This window comes from Chiloscyllium punctatum, chromosome 40 (genome assembly GCF_047496795.1).
Source record: "Chiloscyllium punctatum isolate Juve2018m chromosome 40, sChiPun1.3, whole genome shotgun sequence".
Lineage (NCBI taxonomy): Eukaryota > Metazoa > Chordata > Chondrichthyes > Orectolobiformes > Hemiscylliidae > Chiloscyllium > Chiloscyllium punctatum.
In genome coordinates this window covers 2485076-2502266 of record NC_092778.1, presented here as the reverse complement: position 1 = coordinate 2502266, position 17191 = coordinate 2485076, and the positions used below count along the sequence as shown (strand labels likewise).

General features: G+C 40.2%; 1 protein-coding gene across 4 annotated transcripts in view; it reads left to right on the top strand.

Moving 5' to 3' along the window:
• grid2ipb (glutamate receptor, ionotropic, delta 2 (Grid2) interacting protein, b) overlaps positions 1 to 17191 on the top strand; it is a 104721-nt gene that overhangs the window by 10226 nt on the left and 77304 nt on the right. Inside the window, exon 1 of one of the 4 annotated variants that reach the window (XM_072559158.1) lies at positions 402 to 502. The exons of 1 other annotated variant lie outside the window; for it this stretch is intronic. In XM_072559158.1, the coding sequence (XP_072415259.1) occupies positions 453 to 502 (50 nt within the window). In that variant the 5' untranslated portion in view covers positions 402 to 452. Of the gene's footprint in view, positions 1 to 401; positions 503 to 1176; positions 1596 to 2777; positions 2858 to 17191 lie in introns of those variants that run through there. 2 more of the 4 variants (XM_072559159.1, XM_072559160.1) reach the window with 2 other exon arrangements.

The following is a 17191-nucleotide window of genomic DNA, read 5'->3' as shown; positions in this document are numbered from 1 at the left end:
CTTCTGTCTATCTTTGTTTCTCTCTCTCTCTCTCTCTCTATTCTACAGTAAGTGACAAAAAACAAATCTTAGTTCTGACCTCATTGGATCTCAGGCTGTTTGTCTTTCTCCACACTGTCCAACTTCATTTTCTGGGACACTGCAGATTTATATCCAACTTGTGAACTAGATTTTCTTTTCTATTTTTCATTGTGCTATCTTTGGAAAAAATCCTCAGGCTCATACTGTGGATCAGTGTCCGCTCCTCCCACTTGCTTGGCCAATATTCAGCTTTCTTCATCTCTCTATTTTATGAATCTTATTTAATTTCTTTTGGATTTCCTAACATTTCCTTACCTAATTTACACAGAAATAGGTCATTGGAAGATTAGGAAGAGAAGGGTGTTAGTCACTCTGTTCATACTGAACAGAGTGAGCTTCTTACATATTTAGAATATTACTAATGGTTGCAGATGTGTGCAGAGCAAGAAACACTGTTATCTTGTGTGATGTGCTTCCTCAGGTAAGTGAAATTATTGAGTTCTAACCTTCCTCCTTCTCCCCACGTCAGATGCCGATATGCAACCTTTAGCTTTTGTTGCCAATCTGCGGTCCCCTACCAACTGAAGTTAATGCTTTGCTCAGCTGATTTCCATTCTGGTGAGCTCAAGGCTGCAACTGATTCAATACTTCTTAGTGAAGCTTGATGTTTAAAACAGTTGAGCTTAATACATCCTCTGTAATACTCTTATACTGCCCCACAGACTATTCACTATTAGTTGATTAAACACTTGCTCTGGCGTTTGGTCAAGTTTCCAATGGCTGTTAATTGATCACTCCACTGCCATTACTGGCCAGTCCTGTACTGTAACTAATACAGCCCTAATCCTGAGAGCAGAGCCACCATCTTCAGCAAATGTCCAGTTGATATTAGTTCCACAATGGTTTCCTTGAGAGAGGTCTGCTTGGGTTGGAAAGGAAGGAAAAGCTAATCAGTTAAGGAGTACCCTTTTAGAGAATGAGTTTGATTAGTACACTGGTATTGCTATCTACCTTGGAGGTGGATGCACCTGGGAGTTTTCTCCCTCAATACAGGAAACCCTTGAACCATTCCATTTAATCTGAGCGATCTCTCAGTTGAACTAATTATCAAAAGCTGTACACTTTGCCAGACAAATTGATAGAGGAATATGATATTCAGCGGGGACCTTCTGCTTTCTCAGTTTGATCTCTCAGATATACTGCCTGTACTTATAAGATCGAGCTAATTCAACTGCTAGACACATTCCAACACAGCTCGTTCTCTAACCAGCACTCTGAGCCAACGTGCTACTTACTGTTCCTGTGAAAACTGGGTCTGCGAGAGAGAGATAGAAAATCACCAAGTGTGGCAGCAGAGCTAGTTTGTGTCCTGATGCTCAGTGAGAGGGAACTGGGCACTCTATCCAGCAGACCGGTGAGACGCAACTGACCTGTAATTTGAAGCTTCCTCCCCTCTGGCCGTGTGGTGCACTTATTGGGATGCAATGTTTGCCCGACTGCTGTGCAAGGTGTGTGCTGCATACTGAAGACTTTTGAGAAATGGGGAAAGACAGAAATTTGTCACGGCACTTTCGGTATGAATCTTAAGTTCTTATAGTATTAGAGCCTCAGCTGGGTTCTCCTTTAAAATATGGATGGATGTAGAAATAGATTGTCAAAAATGATAATGAAGCATAGATTAATTTTAATTAATTTTAATGTCTCTTGTGCAGTAAAAATAGATTTTAAAAATGCTTAAAGATTATATTAGACACTGCTTATAGGAAGGACTAGAGAGGCTGTATTCCTTCATTTTAAAGATTTATATTAACAGAGCAGTCTGATGAAAAGTTATGGTTGAATAACTCCCTATTTTGCTTTTTTAACTTCGGAGGCTTTTGTTGATTTTCAACATGCGGCGCTGGTTTTGAGCTGTCCATTAGCAGCAAGACCTATGAGCATTGATTTATGTTAAAGAATGCATTATTGGAATATTATTTCTGATGCCTCTTTCTTGGAAATCCACAAACCTATTGCAAATATTAGTTTGTTAATTCAGTCACTGGTTATTCAAGTCCCTCTTATTCAGTTAGACAAATGGGAAGAGTGACTTGTTCATCATCTGGTGTGTATTTTAACCCTTATTTTACTGGGCTGCTGTACAGGAGCCCAATATATCACAACTAAACTTTGCCTGGCCTAACCAGTGTCCAATAGGATTTGGCCAGACGAGTACAGATGAGTTCACTATTCTTGCCACACATTGCAAAATATTGCAAAGGATAGGACGAACCCTGAGTCAAATCTTCCAATGGAGAATTGCTGATATTTTAAATTATTTTGTTTGATGTGGCATTGCTGGCTGGCCAGCATTTATTGCTCATCCATAGTTGCCTTTGAGAAGGTGGTGGTGAGCTGCCTTCTTGAACTACTGCAGTTCACCTGCTGTAGATTGACCCACAATGCCATTAGGGAGGGAATTCCAGGGTATTGACCCAGTGACAGTGAGGAACGGTGATATATTTCCAAGTCAGGATTTGGAAGGGTACTTGCAGATGGTGGTGTTCCCAAATATTTGCTGCCCTTGTCCTTTGAGATGGAAATGTTTGCGGGGTTTGGAAAGTACTGTCTGAGGATCTTTGGTGATTTTCTGCAGTGCATCTTGTAGATAGTACACACTACTGCTACTGAATGATGGTGGTGAATGGAGTGGATGCTTGTGGATGTAATGCCAATCAAGCAGCAGGTTTATCCTGGATAGCGTCAAGGTTTGAGTATTATTGGCAAATGGGGAGTATTCCATCTCACTCCTGACTTGTGCCGTGAAGATGATGGACTGGCTTTGGGGGATCAGGAGGTAAGTTAATTGCTGCAGTAATCCTAGCCTCTGATCGGCTCTTGTAGCCACTATGTTTATGTGGCAAGTCCACTTGAGTTTCTGGTCAATGGTAACCCCAAGATGTTGGTAGTGGGGGATTCAGTGAAGGTAACACCATTGAATGTCAAGGCACCGTGGTTAGATTATCTCTTATTAGTGATGGTCATTGCCTGGCATTTGTGTGACATGAATGTTACGTGCCACTTGTCAGTCTAAGCCTGAATATTGTTCAGATCTTGTTGCACTTGAACATGAACTGCTTCAGTATCTGAAATGTTGTGAATGGTGCTGAACATTGTGCAATCATTGGCAAATATCCCCACTTTTGACCTTATGATGGAGGGAAGGTCTTTAATGGAACAAGTTGAAGATTGTTGGGCCTAGGATATTACCCTGAGGAACTCCTGGAGCTGAGATGACTGACCTCCAACAATCATGACTGTCGTCTTATGTGCCAGGTAAGACTCTAACCAGCGGTGGGTTTGTCCCCTGATACCCATTGATTCCAGTTTTCTAGGGCTCCATGATGCCACACTCGGTCAAATGCATGATGTCAAGGGCTGTCACTTTCACCTCACCTCTGGAATTCAGTTCTTTTGTCCATGTTTGGACCAAGCCTGTAATGAGGTCCAGAGCTGAGTTCCCCTGGTGGAACTCAAAAATGGGCATCACTGAGCAGATTAAAGCAGAGCAGGTGCTGCTTGACAGCACTGTTGATGACACCTTCCATCACTTTACTGATGATCGAGAGGAGACTGATGGGGCAGTAATTTGCCAGATACAATTTGTCCTGTCTTTTATTTACAGAACATACCTGGTTAAGTAACCACATTGTCGGATAGATGCCAGTGTTGTAACTGTACTGGAACACCTTGGCTTGGGGAGCAGAATGTTCTGGAGCATAAGTCTCCACTACAATTGCCAGAATGTTGTCAGGGCCTGTCGCCTTTGTATTCTCCAGTGCCTCCAATCGCTTCTTGATGTTACAAGGAGTGAATTGAACTGGCTGAAGACTGGTATCTGTAATACTGGGCACTACTGGAGGAGGCTGAGATGGATCATCCACTTGGCACTTCTGCCTGAAGATTGCTGTGAAAGCTTCAGCTTTGTCTTTTGCAATGATATGCTGGGCTCCTCCATCATTGAAGATGGGGATATTTGTGGAGCCTGTTCCTCCAGTCAGTTGTTTCCACCACCATTCAAGATCGGATGTGGCAGGACCATAGAGCTTAGGTCTGATCCATTGGTTGTGGGATTGCTTAACTCTGTCCATCACTTGCTGCTTGTGCTGTTTGGTATGCAAGTAGTCCTGTTTGGTAGCTTCACCAGGTTGACACCTCATTTTTAGATATACCTGGTACTATTCCTGGCATGCCCTCTTGCACTCTCCATTGAACCCAGGTTGATCTCCTAGCTTGATGGTAATGATTGAGTGGGGGATATGCTGGATCATGAGGTTGCAGATTATGCTGATATACTATTCTGCTGCTGTTGATGGCCTACAGTGCCTCATGCATGTCCAATTGCTAAATTGAGGGACAGTAGTTTTCCCTGTGACAGTAGCTTTCACCTAGGAGTATATTTGCAGTGCGTTGGTACAGAGCACTCAGTTGTAGTCTAGCAACTAAATTATTTCAACTGCATTTTCAGTTCCTTCAATGGAGGCCTCATTTACCACATACCTTAAATGTAGCTTCGCTTCATTAATGTTAAGGATTGCTTGTTCTGTTGGATTTTCTGCTTCTGATGTGGCAATGGATTGTGCCAGTCAATCAATCATTCGTGCCCTACAAGGCGCACACAGTTTGTCATAATTATAATAAAATTATAGGCAAATGTCCCAGGGAAACTTCCTATTCTACCATATAATTTTGGTAAAAATTCTATATGCATGAGAACAGAGTTACCCACTGAAATCAATGGTAATGATCTCAGTAAATTTACCTCCCACCTTTAGTGCTTTAAGGGTTAATCACATAACATGTTAATGACACAAGCAATGTGGATCATTATCAATTGTGGGATATGAGGGGCTTTATTTGGGTTAGTTCCAGTGGTGTAATTTATAGCTTTAGTACTTATCCTTCTGGTTGATTGAAATGTTGGAAGTGATCAGCTAATTAAGGGCAGGTTATAATGTTAATGAACAGGGGATTTAAATGAAATTAACAGAGAAGCTTGTTGAAATTTGTCCAATTTAGTAATATCAGATTGCTCGTTTCTGTGAATTTAAGAAGATATGCCATTACAATGGGCAAAAATTTGGGAGCTTGGTGTGTTATACTCCCAATTCTCCACTTTTCCTTCCGGCTTAAAGTCTTTCTGATTTAAATTCATGTTTGGTGTCCTAGCAGTGGAAGAGGATGCTTTACCTATGCTGTTGATTTTGAAAAACATAAAGAAGGTCACATTTCAAGGAAAATAAGAATCTAAACGAATTGAAGGAACAAAAGGATCTGAAAATACAAATATACAAATCACAAAGTTGCAATGCAGCTACTTTACCTCTGCTGTACCTACCTGAAATGGTCTGTGACTATAATGCAATAGTCTTACTGTACATCTAATCTTTGCCATCCTGTCATGCCCTTATTTGATAGGAAGAGTAGAGGAAGCTTTACTGAGCTTTTCATAGAATTATATGAATTTAAATAAAGTACACAACATAGAAACAGGCTATTTAGCCAAATCATTCCTTCTTCTCAATGCTTGTACTCCAGGTGTCCGCTCATCCTTCCTCAGCTGATTCTGTGACGTTGACCCTTTATCACCATCTTCCTTAGAGACTTACCTATTCTCCTGTTAAATACTTTCACAATCCCAGCTGATGTTCTTACTGGGTCAGTCAGATACCAAGTTGAACCTGACTTGATTGGTCAGGCTTTGGTTTTAACAAGGTAGCCTTTCATTAAAACATAAGCATGCAATGTTGCAGATTTTGTTTTAAAAATAAAATAAGTTTATTAAGCAAAATAAATTAACTTAAGATCGAATAAACCAAACAATTTATTTATAATGCAAGTTCAAAGATTTTTTTTAACAGAGTGCAAGTATAATTCCATTAATTCAAAAATGCTCCTTTACAAGTTCCAAAAAAACCCCAACGTTTCTTTGTATGTATCCAAAAGTGTTTGTTGTACAAAACTCTCACTGGAGGTAGAAAATGTTTTCCTTGTATCAGAAGGTTTAAGCTGTGGAAAGCAATGACTTTAAATCCTAGAGTGGAAATGCTGTTAGGTTATGATAGCTCCAGAAAGAAGTGAAGTTTAAATTACTCAGCTTCAAGTAACATCTTCAGGGGTTTATCTCAGAGCTCTCAAGGATAGTGGAATCGAGGGTTATGGAGATAAGGCAGGAACAGGATACTGATTGAAGATGATCATAATGAACGGTGGTGCAGGCTCGAAGGGCAGAATGGCCTACTCCTGCACCTATTGTCTATTGTCTATTATCCCAACATTTCTGGTTTGGGACTATCACTACCTCATTGCTCTCGTTCCCCCTATATATTCGCTCCTTATCAAGAACACTGGTCCATATAGCCATCTTCATCCAAGGGTGTCGGGTAAACTGAAATAAAAATCTCTTCCTCTGAGATATTGACTTTTTCCTCTAAGCTTAAAGAAAACTTACTTTAGACATTTCTAATAGAAATTAGAGCACAATAGTCTACCTTGCTAGGTTGTTAAAAATCTTAAAGTAAACATGAACCAATTGGACTGATAAAGTAGCTCTCTTAAACCATTTTTTAAAAAAATCACCATGACTACAGAAATACACGTTAATTATTAACTTTAGATACACAGAAAACAAATGCTACTAACTCAAAATCCAAATTTAATAAATAAATTGCATAGCTTGTGTCATTTTCATGTGTAAATTTAATACATCTAACACTTCTTTGGCACTGAGTTAAATCTTCTCAGCACTCCTTAAATATGTTTCTCCCAAATTTGATCTAATATAAATACTGTCTAGTTTTTACACCTTTCCTAGAATCAATATATCTCTGTTTTTCAAGTTTGATGAAAGTCAAGATTTTGACTTCAGCAAAACATCTGCTGTTGTGTCCTATCCCTTGAGAAATAAATACCAGTCCATTTTTTCTTTTATTGATAATTTTATTAATCTCCATTGCAACTTAGTGATTTGTATGTTAGTATTTTCATATCCCTTTGTTCCATTTAGATTTTTATTTTGTTGTGGTTCTGTTTGCTGAGCTGGGAATTTGTGTTGCAGACGTTTCATCCCCTGTCTAGGTGACATCCTCAGTGCTTGGGAGCCTCCTGTGAAGCGCTTCTGTGATCTTTCCTTCGGCATTTATAGTGATTTGTACCTGCCGCTTCCGGTTGTCAGTTCCAGCTGTCCGTTGCAGTGGCCGGTATATTGGGTCCAGGTCGATGTGCTTATTGATTGAATCTGTGGATGAGTGCCATGCCTCTAGGAATTCCCTGGCTGTTCTCTGTTTGGCTTGTCCTCTCATAGTAGTGTTGTCCCAGTCAAACTCATGTTGCTTGTCGTCTGCGTGTGTGGCTACTAAGGATAGCTGGTCGTGTCGTTTCGTGGCTAGTTGGTGTTGATGGATGCGGATCGTTAGCTGTCTTCCTGTTTGTCTGATGTAGTGTTTTGTGCAGTCCTTGCATGGGATTTTGTACACTACATTGGTTTTGCTCATGCTGGGTATCGGGTCCTTGGTCCTGGTGAGTTGTCTGAGCATGGCTGTTGGTTTGTGTGCTGTTATGAGTCCTAATGGTCATAGTAGTCTGGCTGTCAGTTCAGAAATGTTCTTGGGAAAGATAACGGAATGAGGACATGCCACAATCTAAAGGACTAGCCACTTTACCATACATCAAACATTTCTGAACTGACAGCCAGACTACTATGACCACTAGGACTCATAACAGCACACAAACCAACAGTCACGCTCAGACAACAACTCACCAGGACAAAGGACCCGATACCCAGCATGAGCAAAACCAATGTAGTGTACAAAATCCCATGCAAGGACTGCACAAAACACTACATCGGACAAACAGGAAGACAGCTAACGATCCGCATCCATCAACACCAACTAGCCACGAAATGACACGACCAGCTATCCTTAGTAGCCACACACGCAGATGACAAGCAACATGAGTTTGACTGGGACAACACTACTATGAGAGGACAAGCCAAACAGAGAACAGCCAGGGAATTCCTAGAGGCATGGCACTCATCCACAGATTCAATCAATAAGCACATCGACCTGGACCCAATATACCGGCCACTGCAGCGGACAGCTGGAACTGACAACCGGAAGCGGCAGATTCAAACCACTATAAATGCCGGAGAAAAGATCACAGATGCGCTTCACAGGAGGCTCCCAAGCACTGAGGATGTCACCTAGACAGGGGACGAAACGTCTGCTACACAATTTCCCAGCTCGGCGAACAGAACCACAACAGAACAACAATGAACAACCGAGCTACAAATCTTCACACAAACTTTGAATATTCTTATTTTCCTTGATATGTGACCTCCTTTATGTCTATCAAAAATTTATGGACTGAAATATGTTTGCTAATTATCTGCCAATTCAGCCAGTTTATTAATGTCTTCTAATTAATTCCAGCTCCGACAATGTTGATTATTTAACAATATTCACAAACCTAGATATAAGTGAGTTGCATTTAATCAGCTACCCATGGGTTTGTGAAAGGTAAGTGGGCCTGTAAATCAAGACACACTGCTATTGACAATGTGTGTGCTGCCCACTCACCTGTCCGTGCCACAATTCTAATAGGTATCCACTCACTGAAGATCTTAATTAGGAAATTAATTTCTATTCCTCAGTTTTTCTCTCTGTCCTTTCACCACTTTCCCTAACCAGCATATTCTCTACAATCCTTGCCAGTGCCTACCAGCTTGACCTTCGCAAGATCTTGAACTTACCTGGATTTGGGGAACTTGTAGTTCCCCTTTTTCCTGGGTTTCCTGAAATCCTGTATTACTGGAGTAGCATGGAGCTACTAGCCTCTGACTGGCCTGCAGTTTTGAGACACTTTTTCTTCTGGAAATGGATGGAAGTCCCACTTCATTCTAATAAAAAAAAACATTGCCCATAAGATTAATGAACTGGCCAGACAGAGAGGGTGTTCACCCTGACATTTACTGAGGTTTGGTCAGCCGACCCCAATGTATAATTCAGTCCTAATCACAAAGACTACATTATTAATAAAAATTCAGAACACAATGATACCGATACTGATCCTTGTGAGTCCCCACCTTTCACCCTTTTAAGACTCTGAATAGCTATCTTTATTCTTGCTTAATCTTATTGCCAACCAACTATTCATTCTGCTGCTTCCCTCTTGACTCCATATGCTCTGACATGATTCTTTAGTACATTGTGTAGTACCTTTAAAGAAAGTCTTATGAAAACTGGATTAATTGTATCTTGTGCCTTCATTTGCCTACATTTTTCTGTTAGCTTTTCAATGAATTCAGTGAGGTTGGTCAAACAAGACTTATCAATTTGAAATCCATCCTGACTATTGATTAGTATCTTTGCAGTTTCTCAACTTGCTCTATTATTTTCTCATTTATTGGGTATTCCATTATTTTTTCAATCTCTGTCCAGGGAGTTATCAACCAATTAGCTTTATATTGTATTTATATAATGATAAACTACCTTCTTGTACTCAGGAACGATGCCCTTTTCTGACAAACTCGTAAATCTGTGTAATAATATCTCAGCAATCTCTCCTTTAGATTTCTAAGATGCACCATTATCTGAGCCAAGAGTTTTATCATCTCTTGAGACTGATTTATTTAAAATGTATCCTCTTCTGATTAAACATAATATATCTGCATTTAAAGTTATATTTAGGATGGCATATCCACCTGAACTGTCTTCCTGGCAAAACAGTAAAGCAAAGTAATTACTGTGTCTAAACTTTATACCATTTCACTATAGCTGCCTGTGATTTTATCCTGGTGCCCTTTTTAAATTTATGCACATATAGAATTTTTTCCTGTTTTATATTCCTTCTTAATATTAATTTCATCATTCCTCTGTTATTCTAATTTGTTTTGATTTCTACTCTTTCTGCATTCTCCCTGGTCGTGCTCACCTCAGCGGTCCATATATTTAGTCTATGCTGGGGTTACTGTCGCCTAGACGCTCTGCTGCTTTTACTTCTTTTACCTGCTCTGGTTTATTCCTCTTAGTAGATTGAGTGAGTAGTAAATTCCCCCCTTGTTGAGCTTTTCACATGTTGAGTTAGAAATTAGTTCTACACACCTGGCAAAAGCTCCATTCCCTTAATACCTATACATACTTCTTCTGGCCAATTAATTTTGGGGTAATTGAAATCCTCCATGATTTTTTAAACTCATTTTTCTAATTAGTTTTCCTTGTTCTTTCTTCACCTTCCTTTTGTCATGAGGTATCTTTAGAATATCCCTTAATTATCTTTTCTAACTATACACATGGGTTCTTTTTCTGTCTTTCTGATGGGTGTGTCACTTTGATCTCCAATAAATATAGTTTGTTCACTTTCCCTTTGTTTTACTCTTTTTTTTACTTTTCTAATTGTTATACCCTATGATGTTTAATTTGCAGATGGACATCTCTTCAGCCAGAGCTCCGGTGTCCCTATGATATTTGGTTCCTTGCAATGCACTTATTCAACCCTTATGTATCTGTTTCATTCTGGACACTGTACGTTGCTGTATAGGCAGTTTAATTTATTTTAATAGCTTTTAATAATCACTTTATTTTTAACTATTGACATACTAGCCTGTTTGATAACCTTATTTATTCCTTGACCATTTATTCCTCCCCCAGTTTAATCTATCCTATGTCTTTCTTTCCATTTTTATTTACATTTTGTCTTATTTCAGCTCTTGCTGTTTAAGGTCTTTGCTACTTCCCTATTTAAGAACTTGGAACAGGAGTAAGCTATTTGGTCCATCAAGCCTGCTCTGCCATTTAATCTATTCAGAGTGATCAATCACTTCAATGTCTTTTACCCACACTATATGTATAATCCCTTAGGCCACCAATAAACAAAAAAATGTCAATCACTCCTTTTAATGTTACTCAAATGCTTCTACAGCCTCTGGGCTAGAGAATTCCAAAGATTCACCATCCTCTGAATAAAAGCATTCCTCATCTTGGTCCTGAATGACATCACATTATTTTTATATTGTGCCTTCTGGATCTAGATTCAGCAACCAGGGAGACATTTTACCTGCATCCACTATGGCTATCCATTTGAGTTTATTATTGGTTTCATTGTGATCACCTCTTTTTCTTCAAATTTGTTTGCTCAGTCTTGCTTCATAGAAAGGTATCGCAATCCTGGGATTACATCTGGTAAATCTCCATTGCTCATTGTCTGATATAAGGAATAGCTTATAATAGCTTTCCTGATATAAGGAAACCAGTACTCTAGTGCTCTAGGTGTAGTCTAACCAAAGTCCTATGTAATTGAAGCAAGATTTCACTACTCATGTCCTCAAATTCTCTCTCTTGCAATAAAGGCTAACAGTCCATTAGCCTTCCTAATTGCACTTACACCTGCATTTTAGTTTAATTGACCTATTGACCACGACTCCCAATACCCTTTGCATTTCTACACTTTCCTCTCTCCATTTAAGAAATATTATGCACAACCATTTCTCCTTCCAAAGTGGATAACTTCATATCTTTCTACATTATATTCCAGTTACCATGTTCTTGCTCCCTCATCAAAACGTGTCCAAATCCTCGTGAAAAACTTTCATATCTTCTTCACAATACATAGTCCTACCTAGCTCTGTATCTTCTCTAAATTGGAAGAATTACATTCGGGCCCACTGATAAATATTGTGAATAGCTTGGGCCCAAGTACTGATCCTTGTGGAACCCCACTAGTCATGTCTGCCGATGTGAGAATGATCTATTTATTCACACTTTGTTTTCTGTCAGTTACTCAATCCTTAATCATGCCAGTATATTATCTCTATTCTTTAATTTTGTTAGCCAACCTCTTGTGCCAAAGTTTATCAAAAGCCTTCTAAAAATCCAAATATGCTACATACATTCCATATCAATTTTTTTAGTAACATCCTCAAAAAAACTCCATGTTTGTGAAACATAATTTTCCATCTCCAAATCTATTCTGATTATGCCTAATCAGTTTGTTTTCATCCAAGTGTCCTTTTATCAGATCCTTGATGTTAAATTCTAGCGTTATCCTTACTACTGATGTAAGGCTGATTGTGTCTGTAGTTCCTTGTTTTTTTTTCTCTTGCTCTTTTCTTAAATCATGGGGTGAAATTCCAATCTGCAGAAATCATCCCAGATTCTGTGGAAGTTTGGAAGATGACTACCAATGATTGAGCATAGCCATTTCCTTCAATATTCTAGGATGTAGAATATCATGCCCCAGGGACTAAACAACTTTCAACTCCATAACTTATCCAAACAAGCTTCTTATCATTACTCATATCGTTCAACTCCCTATTCTCCCTAGTTACTTAGATCACTAGTTCTGGGAGATTTTTTTTATTTCCTTCAGTGAAAACTGACACAAAGTAATAATTGAGCTTCTTTGTCATTTCTCCATGCATCGTCACAAAATTCTTCTGACTCTAATTTTAATGTGCCAACATTTATCTTTTCTATATATTTCCTTTTTATGCAGCTGTAGAAACTTTTACTCTCCATTTTTATATAACTTTATGGGTTGTATTTGTATTCCATTTTTTTCATCATCAGTTTTTTGGTCCTCCTTTGCTACATTCTCAAATACTCCCAATCCTGAGATTTGTTACTATTTCTGACCACTTTAAAAGCCTTCCTTTTAATCTTATACAATCCTCAACTTACTTTGTCATCCATTGTTGACTGGTTCTTTTTGAGTTTTTGCAGCTTGAAGGAACCTATTTAGTGTAAACTAAGTAATAGTTCTTTTAAAGGCTGTACATTGCCTATGTGCATTTTTGATGTTTCATATCTGTTCCCAATCCAACTCAGCCAATCTGTGTGTTAGGCTTTATAATTTTGCTTATTCAGATTTAATGCCATTGCTTCAGATTGAACGACTTTACTTGCAGACATAATATGGCATTCGATTATGTTGTAGTCATTCATCCTTAAAGGGTCTTTGACAACAAATGATTAAAAAAGCCCTTTTTCATTACATAAAATTGAATCATTAGTTGGCGCCTCAATGTGCCGCTATAGTAAACCATTCCTGACACACTCAGAAACATATAGTCAATAGGTTTGGAGTAGGCAATTCGGCTCAATAGACAATAGACAATAGATGCAGGAGTAGGCCATTCAGCCCTTCGAGCCTGCACCGCCATTCAATATGATCATGGCTGATCATTCCCAATCAGTATCCTGTTCCAGCCTTATCTCCATAACCCTTGACTCCACTATCTTTAAGAGCTCTATCCAATTCTTTCTTAAATGAATCCAGAGACTGGGCCTCCACTGCCCTCTGGGGCAGAGCATTCCACACAGCCACCACTCTCTGGGTGAAGTAGTTTCTCCTCATCTCTGTCCTAAATGGTCTACCCCGTATTTTTAAGTTGTGTCCTCTAGTTCGGCACTCCCCCATCAGCGGAAATATGTTTCCTCCTGCCAGAGTGTCCAATTCTTTCATAATCCTATACGTTTCAATCAGATCCCCTCTCAGTCTTCTAAACTCAAGGGTATACAAGCCCAGTCGCTTCAGTCTTTCCGTGTAAGGCAATCCTGCCATTCCAGGAATTGACCTCGTGAACCTACGCTGCACTCCCTCAATAGCCAGAATGTCTTTCCTCAAATTTGGAGACCAGAACTGTACACAGTACTCCAGGTGTGGTCTCACCAGGGCCCTGTACAGCTGCAGAAGCACCTCTTTGCTTCTATACTCATTGAGCCTTCTCTGCCATTCAGTATGATCATGGCTAATCATACACCTCGGTAACCTGTTCCCACTTTCTCCCCATACTCTTTGACCCCTTTAGTCCTAAGGGGTATATCATAGAATCCATACAGTATGGAAGCAGGCCATTTGTTCAATTGAGCGCACAGCAACCCTCCGAAGAGTACCCCAACCAGGCCCACCACCGCCCACCTCCCCCCAGCCCCCACACTAATACCCTGCTTTCCTCATGGCTAATCCACCTAACCTGTTCATTTTTGGATTATGGGAGAAAACCAAAACACTTGGAGCAAACCCATGTGGAAATGTGGAGAATATGCAAACTCCACACAGACAGTCGCCTGAGGCTGGAATCAAAGCCCGGTCTCTGGTGCTGTGAGGCAGCAGTGCTAACCACTGAGCCCCTGTGTCACCCTGTATCCATTGCTTTTGCGAAAATATTCAATGTTTTGGCCTCAAGTACTTTCTGTGGCTGAGAATTCCATGGGTTCACCGTTCTCTGGGTGAAGACATTTCTCTTTACCTTAGTCCTAAAAGTACTATACTGTATTCTTAGACTGTAACCCCTGGGTCTGCACTCTCCAATCATCAGGAATGCCCTCCTGCATTATCCCTGTATAGTAGTGTTAGAATTTTGTAGCTATTGCTGAGATACCTCACATTCTTCTAAACTCCAGTGAATATAGTTCTAACTAATCCAGTCTCTATTTGTATGTCAATCTCTGGAATCAGTCTGGTAAACCTTTGTTGCACTCTCTCCATAACCAGAATATCCTTCTTCAAAGAGACCAAAACTGCACACTGGTGTGGTCTCACTAAGGCCATTGGCTTCCACAGGTATAGTGCTCAATTTGTTTACCCAGATTGAAGTCGCTCATGATCACTGTGTTGCTCATGCTTCAAGCTTTTCTCATCCCCTGTTGTATACACGACTGGACCACCATTGCTATTTGGTGACCCATAAATAACTTCTCCCAATGTTTGCTGCCTCTTGCTGTTTCTTAGTTCCATTCAAATAAATTCCACACATTGTTCTTCTAAACTGACGTTCTATCTTTACTAATAAACTGATCCCATCTTGTTTTAGTAGTGCAACTCCACATCCTTTATCATCTTGTCTGTCCTTCCTAATTGGTGAATATTCAGTTCCCAGTCCTGGTCACCATGCAGCCATGTTTCTGTAACATCAGTTCAATCATAACCATTTACCTCTATTTATGCTTTTACATCACCTGTCTTGTTAGGAATGCTGCGTGTACTTGTGTAGCATGGTCTTAACTTTATCTTGTTGATATTATTCTGCATGTGAGGTATACTCTGCTTGGCTTTATTTCTCTTCTAGTCTCCCTCTTAGTTTTTCTACTTTCAGTGACTAGCTTAGCTCCCTTCCATGATATCCTTCACCCTGGTACAAGGAGGCAGCATACCGACCTGTGGAAAGTCCTGTCTTACCCCCTAACAATGGAATCTCTGATCACTAGTGACCTTCCATTCTTCTCTTTCCCATCACTGAGACATCCTTCGCACATGGACCTGTGGCTGCATTTAGCTGAGAAACCATCACCTTCAATAGTCTCTAAAATTGAATACAGATTGACAAGCATGAAAGACTCAGGGGTCCTGCACTATCTGCCTTGTTTTTTTAGACTGGCTGGTGATTATCCACTCCCTTTCTGTCTCTACACTTTTAACCTGCACTTCTAACCACCTGCCTGTGTGTACTATCCACATAGTCCTCTGCCTCATGGACAGATGATAGCGATTCTAGCCACAGTTCAAGTTCCTAAACTCAGATCTCAAACCGGTGCAGCTGGTGATATTTCTGCCAGATGGGACACAAGGTATGCCCATGACTGTACATGTACCACAGGACCATCCGTAACTCTGAAAGGTGTTTTCAGCTTCTGCTATACTTGTTAGAAAAACTTATGTGCAATTTCTTTGCTGAAAGAGTGTTTGACGAGCACTCATCTACTGAGATGGTATGGGCTGAGGTTAGAAACAGGAGAGGAGAGGTCACACTGCTGGGAGTTTTTTATAGGCCTCCGCAATATTCCAGGGATGTGGAGGAGAGGATTGGCAAATCGATTCTGGGCAGGAGTAAAAGAAACAGGGTGGTCAAAATGGGGGACTTTAACTTTCCCAACATTGACTGGAAATGCTCTAACTCGAGTATGTTGGATTGATCAGTTTTTGTCCAATGTGTACAGGAGGGTTTCCTGACACAGGATGTCAAAGGGCCGACAAGAGGGGAGGCCACACTGGATCTGGTACTTGGTAATGAACCAGGCCTGGTGTTTGATTTAGTGAAAGGTGAGCACTTTGGAGAGAGTGACCATAATTCAGTTACGTTTAGTTGAGCGATGGAAAGGAATAGGTACATGCTACAGAGTAAGAGTTATAGATGGAGGAAGGGCAATTATAATGTGATTAGGCAAAACTTAGGAGGCATAGAATGGGGCAGCAAAATGCAGGGGATAGGTTCAATTGAAATGTGGAGCTGGTTTAAGGAACAGATATTGCTGATCCTTGATAGGTATGTCCCTGTCGGGCAGGGAGGAAGTGATAAGGTAAGGGAACCGTGGTTTACTACAGAAATTGTATCTCTTGTTAAGTGGAAGAGGGAAGCGTATATGACGTTGAGGCAAGATGGTTCAGATAAGGTGATGGAGAGTTACAGAGTAGCTCGGAAGGATCTAAAGAGAGAGTTAAGAAGAGCAAGGAGGGGACATGAGCAGTCTTTATCAGGTAGAATAAAGGAGAACCCTGAAGGATTGTGAGGAGTAAAAGGATGATTATGGTAGGAAAAGGGCCTGTCAAAGACATACATGGGAAGTTGTGTGGAGACCCTGTGGAGATTGGAGAGGTGTTAAATGAATATTTCTCATCTGTTTTTACTCTGAAAAAGGAGAATATTTTAGGGGAGAAGACTGAGAAACGGGCTATTAGACTTGAAAGGATTGAGGTTAATAAGGAGGAGGTGTTATCAATTCTAGAAGGTGTGAAAATAGATAAGTCCCCTGGCCGGATAGGATTTTTCCGAGAATTCTCTGGGAAGCTAGGGAGGAGATGGCCGAGCCTAAGGCCTTGATCTTTGAGTCGTCATTGTCTACAGGGTTAGTATCAGAGGACTAGAGGATTGCAAATGTTGTACCCTTGTTCAAGAAGGGCAGTAAAGATGACCCAGGTAATTATAGACCAGTGAGCCTTACATCTGTTGCAGGAAAAGTTTTGGAAAGGATTATAAGGATAGGATTTATAACCATCTAGCAAGCAACAATTTGATTGGAAATAGTCAACATGGATTCATCAAGGGCAGGTCGTGTCTCACAAACCTCTGAGTTTTTTGAGAAGGTGACCAAGCATATGGATGAGAGTAGGGCCGTTGACGTGGTGTACATGGACTTCA